The following is a 6,459-nucleotide window of genomic DNA, read 5'->3' as shown; positions in this document are numbered from 1 at the left end:
ACCGTAGTTTTGTAGATGACAATGTTGTTCATTAATATAAGATAGCATCATCCCTTTGAACCTAGCTACTATTAATTTATTTAATTTAATTTAACCTCCTAGGACCTGGTGTCCACAAATGTGGACATCACATTTTGGGTTGTCTAGACCAAAATACTGCATTTTGCTCTACAAGGGCCTGATATCCACTCACGAGGACATCATAGTGCCACTGTTCTATTGAAATTTTAAACAAATATGCTGATATCTGGATCTCATTTTTCTCAGAAACAAAAATTAGGTTAAAAAAAAATCTGGTAATTCTTTGTTTTTACATTTATCAGGTGCCAATCAGCCCAAATATCAGAGAGAAATTAAAAATGCATGGGATGGAAGAGTTCGGGTCTTAGGAGGTTAAATTCTATGACTGTACACATTTCATAGTGTTACTCCCCCCCAATCACCAATCTGGCTTTATTTCTTGTTGTCAATAACAACCCTCCTATTATTTTTCCAGATCAGTCTGTCGATAAAATACAGAAACTGGTGCACAGTTTGCAGTCTGAAATATGTCAACATGATCAAGGTCTGTTTGTTGTTTCACTGTCAGCTGGAATCTGTCATGTGATTTGGAGGTGTGGTCTGTCCTCCACCCCAGATGTTAATAACACTCACCAGACTGTAACAATCAACCACCTGTGCTGAAATCTGAAATACCCATGCTGTGGATTCAAGGTGTGCTCTGGCACAATCGTAGATGACACATACTGACAACAAAAAATAAAGCTGAGTGGAGTTGGGGGCAACACTACTTTTAAAATTTATATTCAGTGATAATAGTAGCTAGCCTCAAAGTGTTAACGCTTGTTTATTTTAATTAACAACATTGTCATATATAAAACTACAGTGGTAAGAGAATTATTTTAGGGTGGCACATGCCACTCCATGCCACCTCTGTAGATCTGTCCCTTATTTTTTAAATGGTTGTGCAAAAAAGTCAGAAACACTGTTTACATTTTAAGGCATATTACACAACACAACAGCTGCATATGTGTAAAGAAATACCTTTGATTTTGCCAGCCTAAGAACATTTCATTACAGCCGGCCCTGTATACAAAGCTTTTAGTTCAGTGTGTACAAACAGCTGCAGGAAATGGATTCTGTTCTGTTCTTCACTCATCTCCTACCTGACACCTCACACCTGTTTCTCACCTGCATCATCTGTTGGACTGAACGTTGGTCTGAATGCTTCTTGTTGGTGTTTTTGATCTACAGTAAACATAAGAGACAGAGTCAGGATTTGTTCCAGCCTCCCAGTAAAAAGCAGCAGGTTAGAAATGTCTCAGAGCTTCTTAGGTGGTGATGCTGGGTAAGAGAGGCCTGTATCAGTAAAGCTCGTTTGTTTGTTGGTGTCTTTGTGTTTGTGAATGTAGGTGAAATTTAACTGTTAGAAAACAAACAGTGTTTGTCAGTGAAAAAGAGAATTAGCCTGATTTTCACGTTGATATCTACATTTGACGGCCTTAGTCATGACGCACTTATTCATGGTCATCATACAGCGCAGCGTAACAGACGTCACTTTAATGCGACTTCCTTAAGATATCGAAAGTGCGGAGTTTGAACGAGTGTCTGAAAAACTAATGTTTCAGCTTTATTTAAACCTCAAAGTTAACCTCATGTAGGCAGTTTTAAAATTCTAGTTTTGTTATTCACTGAAAATACCAACAGACTCAGACTTTTAGAACAAACTAAGAGTCAGATCAGCAGAAACAAAAACACGGAAATGTTTCCTGTAACTGCGTCGCTCTGCTCGACTTTGCTGATTCTCGGTGTCTTCGTGTTTGTCTCTGCAGGTGAGGTTTATAATCCAAACGGTGTTTCCCTCTGAGATAAAGAGGAACAAACATCAGTCTGGTTTATGTGTTCCCAAACAATTAGTTTCATATTGAATCAGTTTGTTTGTTTGTGTGTTGCATGAGGTTGGGTAAAGTCGCGTGAATTTGACCGCTTGGTCAGCGGTGCAGTTTCCAGCACAGAAGTGTAATGTGTGTGTCAGTGTGATGTGTTGTAGTGTCAGGAGTCAGTATACAGCCTGGTGGCATGGAGTGGCATGCTCCACCCTAAAATGATCTCTTGCCACCTCTAGTGCCACAGTAGTTTTATATATGACATTGTTGTTTGTTAAGGTGTGGCAACAGATTATATTAGGCTGGCACATGCCTCTCTATGCCACCTCTGCAGATCTGCCCCTGGGTTTTAAATCGTTGTACAAAAAAGTCAGAAACACTTTACATTTTAAGGCACATTACACAATGTAAAAGCTGCATGTGTGTAAAGAAATGGTTTTGATTTTGCAACCCTAAGAACACTTCGTTACATCCAGCCCTGTACGCAGCTACAAAGCTTTTAGTTCAGTGTATACAAACAGCTGTAGCTACATAAAGGCAGCATGCAGAGACTCAGTGTCTTATAATGAGAGGCTGCTTTCTCTCACACATTATGTTCACTTATTATCAGCACATGTTTCACTGTATAAATGTTTATATAACACACATCTCTCCATTGATCTTATTTAATTTATAAAATGCTAGTGAGTAGTGAGTGTGTGTACTCCTCAGTCTGATTGGCTGCTGCCAGGTTGGTGGTTCGATCCCTGGCTCCCCTGGTTTGCATGCCAAATATCCTTGGGCAAGATACTAACCCCGACTTGCTCTCCAATGGATCCATCGGAGTATGAATGATAGTTAGAAAGCACTCAACGTATAGATAATAGTGCTTGTGTGAATGGGTGAACAGCGTGTTATATAGAGCACTTTGAGTACTCCAGGAAAGTAGAAAAGTAGAAAATTGAATATATGTGCATACACTCCTCACTCCATCTGTCTGCTGAAGAAGTGATCAGTTGCACTTTGACCTTTAACCTCTCTGCTCTGTGTTGTTTTCTCTTTCAGGCCAGAAAATCATCACAGCTGAGCCTGGACAGAACGCCACTCTACCATGTCGAGCTCCAAACAACAGCAGCAGCATCTCAGTTGTAGAGTGGAGCAGAGCTGACCTGGGAGATGAATATGTTCTTTTGTACCGGGATGAGCTGTTTGATCCAGAAAAACAGCATCCATCATTTAAGAACCGGGTGGATCTGCAGGACAGACAGATGAAGGATGGAGACGTGTCTTTGATTCTGAACAATGTGATGATTAATGATAATGGAACGTACGAGTGTCAGGTCTTCATGAGAGGAGCAAACATGAGGAAGAGAGCTAATCTAGTTAATGAGCCCATCAGCATCATCTACCTGAGTGTCGTTCCTCCAGGTGAGTGAGTAGAGTTGAGTGTGTGTGATCAGAGGTGAAGCTGCTTCCTGGTGTTACGGACCTAGCAGGAAACTACTCTTGTGTGGGTGTGGTGTTCTCTCTCTGCCTCCTCCTCCTCTCTTGCTCCACCTCTCTGTCTCTTTTTCATGATTCTCTCTCCCCAGGACACATCTGCTGTTCATTTACCACCTGGGCTCAGTCAGCGATCACCTCTCTGAGGTCACATAAGCTGGGGATGAGCTGGATGTGGGAGGGTTAATCTTCAGAGTATTTTGAGTTATATGCCATACTGTTGGCTCTAGAATAGGTTGAAGACAGCAGAATTTCAAAAGTACTGATATTTAGTGATTCATTGTCGGCATTACTAAGTACTGAACAAGGAAACACAAATACCCATCAGCAAATTTTGTATGATGTTCTTTTTGCTCATCATAGATTGCCTGATCAAAACAAAAGGACTCTGGCTCATGTGGGTATTTTGGGTAATGAAAGAGCAGATAGGTTGGCCAAAACAGCTGTTAAAAAAGTCGATATAGATGTACAGATACCACTGTCAATATCTGAAGGGAAAAGCGTAGTAGGACAGAAAGTAGGAACTTCTGGCAAATGGCATGGGATAATGACACAAAAGGGAGACGTTTATATATAGGGTGCAAAACACAATAGAAGTTAAGAGGAGCAGCGGATTAATTAGACTGGAGGAGGTCATTGCTTTCTAAATGGTACTCTTTTTAGGATGGGGAAACATCCGACTGGGTTGCATGATGGGTGCAATGCTATGGATGGATGTAATGCTATGGTTGAACATGTGCTTCTTAGTTGTAGTAAGTATGCAAGTCACAGGAGGGTGATGAGGGGTGAAATGAGTGGTGGAAGGGAACTTACGTTTGAACAAGTGGTTGATAAGTAAAGTCATGGTGAAGGGAAAGTGGTGGTTTTTCATTTTTTGAGAAATACTGGTCTCATCAAGACATTCTGAGGACTCGGAAGTGAAGTAGGATTAAAAGCCAGGAAATGGCATTAATGCAACGTCTTTGGATGCAAGATGCCGTTAAACATGAAAGAAGAAGAAGATGTGGGACGGTGGTTTTCTCTGGTGTTCCCACATTCTGTGTCGAAGGTGTCGAAAGAAGTCCTGTTATGTGATTGTCCTGCCTGTGGTGTGGAGTTGTGGGAGCAGTGTGCAGTGTAGCTGCTTCATGGGAGTAGTGTGGGCTTGTGGGCCCCTGGAAGTGCCTCCTCGTGGTGTTGAGTTTTTGTTAGGTTGTTGTGTTCTTTGTTGTTGCAACCTTTTTCCTTTTCTAGTGTTACTGCAAAAACGGCGTTGCCGGCTCTTTATGTTAAGATTATCTATAGTAAAAACTATTTTATTTACTAAGCACCACTGTCTGTTCTCTTTTCATTCTGTTCTGGGCCCATTTGTTACCAGTCCCACACTCAAACCCCTAGACCTTCATTGTGGGGACGTAACACCTGGTTAATGTTTGTTTCTAAAGATGTTGTTGATGAGACTTTGTAGAAAGCAGCTGGTCTGAGTGATGTGATCAGAGTGCAGTAGATAATGTCTGACAGCAGTTTGAAGAGGAAATGGATTCTGTTCTGTTCTTCACTCATCACCTACCTGACACCTCACACCTGTTTCTCACCTGCAGGTCAGACAGGAGGAGACACAGAGGATGGATCTGTTGGACTGATCGTCGGTCTGAGTCTTTCTGCTGTGCTTCTTGTTGTTGCTGCTGTTGTTGGATTTCTGATCTTCAGAAAACATAAACAACAGCAGAATCAGGATTCATACCAGCCTCCTGCTGAACTGCAGCCTCTTTGAAATGTCTCTGAGCTTCTTTCATGGTGATGCTGAATAAGAGAAGTCTATATTACTAATCACAGAAGCAGGAGTAAGTCTGACTGAAGAAACCTGAACACTAGAGTCCACGTAGAAAACCAGAAGAGCTTCATTCCAAAGAGATTCCACAGCAGAGACAATGTTTGAATAAAAAGCTAACTGCCCCGCAAGTAAGAAGGAATAAAAATAAATAAACATTATTAAAAGTTGCAGGTTAAAAATGAATGAATTTTATTCTCCAGCATCTGTGTCGGAGTCCCAAGAAATCAGACCTAAAGTGATTCAGGAAGGATCAAAGACATTTTAATCAGCACGCTGAGAAGTTGGCAGAAGATACTAAATAATGTTGGAAAAAGTGTTAAAGCCTACACCTTTACTGTTTTTAACATCTATTGTTATGCATTTACTTCCAACACTGAGCAGTTTTCACTTCTGATGTATTGAACAATCGTAACTTATTAGTAATCGCTTTGATGATGTGTGATAAATGTTTCAAACACACACAGGTTTTCATCATCATTTGCATGTTTGCTAAATTAGTTTGTACAGAAAATGATGTCAGATTTGTGTTTGTGGTTAGCTGCTCATATCAGTTTAACATTTTATACTCTTTACATTTCTGTGGACAGACATGAGTTCATATTTTCAAACAATAATTAAAACAACTTAAAATAAATACAAATGTTTTTATTTCAGTTGACGTCAGGCATTGTTTGTAAAGTCACATTTGTTCTTTCAGGTTTGAACCACACAAACTGATCCTCATGTGCAGATCAGCTGTTACATAATTACAGACACTAACTGATCAATCATCAGTCCGTTGGTGCTCATTTGGCAACTATAACTGAGTGAATGTTCTGACAGTGTCATGAAAGCAAAGATGAAATGATTTCTATAACAGTCAGATGTTTCCTCTGATCTGTGAACATTTATTGAACTTTTCATCCCATGAACACTTGTGTTGTTTGTTTTCTGGTGGTTACTGCAGTGGAAATATTTCAAGAGCTAATAAATGTTTTACATAAATATTACTTTATAGTTGTTTTGAGTCTATTCATGTGTTTTCTGTGGATGTAAGAGTTTGTTTTTTAATATCTCTTCTTCTTCTCCCTGTTGACTTAATTGATGCAGAGTTTATGCCTTCTCCATATACACTTTTATTCAGTGATGTAATTTTGAGGTTGGCACTGTTGCTTCACAGCAAGAAGGTCCTGAGCTTAAATTGACCAACTGGCTGGGGCTGTTCTCTGTAGATAAGATAAGATAAAACTTTATTAATCCCTCGGGTGGGTTCCTCTGGGAAATTTGGTTTCCAAAAGCACA

The 6,459-nt window shown here is 40.1% G+C and overlaps 1 protein-coding gene across 1 annotated transcript; it reads left to right on the top strand.

Annotated features, from left to right (window-relative positions):
- Positions 1-301: 301 nt before the first annotated feature.
- Positions 302-5,225, top strand: LOC102300623 (programmed cell death 1 ligand 1-like). The gene is made up of 3 exons (XM_005953289.3): positions 302-1,832; positions 2,931-3,293; positions 4,946-5,225. Exons 1-3 carry the CDS (start codon positions 1,763-1,765, stop codon positions 5,116-5,118), a joined length of 606 nt encoding a protein of 201 aa, XP_005953351.1. The 5' UTR covers positions 302-1,762; the 3' UTR covers positions 5,119-5,225.
- The last annotated feature ends 1,234 nt before the right edge of the window (positions 5,226-6,459 follow it).

Source organism: Haplochromis burtoni, unplaced genomic scaffold, assembly GCF_018398535.1.
Source record: "Haplochromis burtoni strain Fernald_Lab_line unplaced genomic scaffold, NCSU_Asbu1 Contig_3574, whole genome shotgun sequence".
In the NCBI taxonomy this organism is placed as follows: Eukaryota; Metazoa; Chordata; class Actinopteri; order Cichliformes; family Cichlidae; genus Haplochromis; species Haplochromis burtoni.
This window is presented reverse-complemented; position numbering and strand designations above follow the sequence as displayed.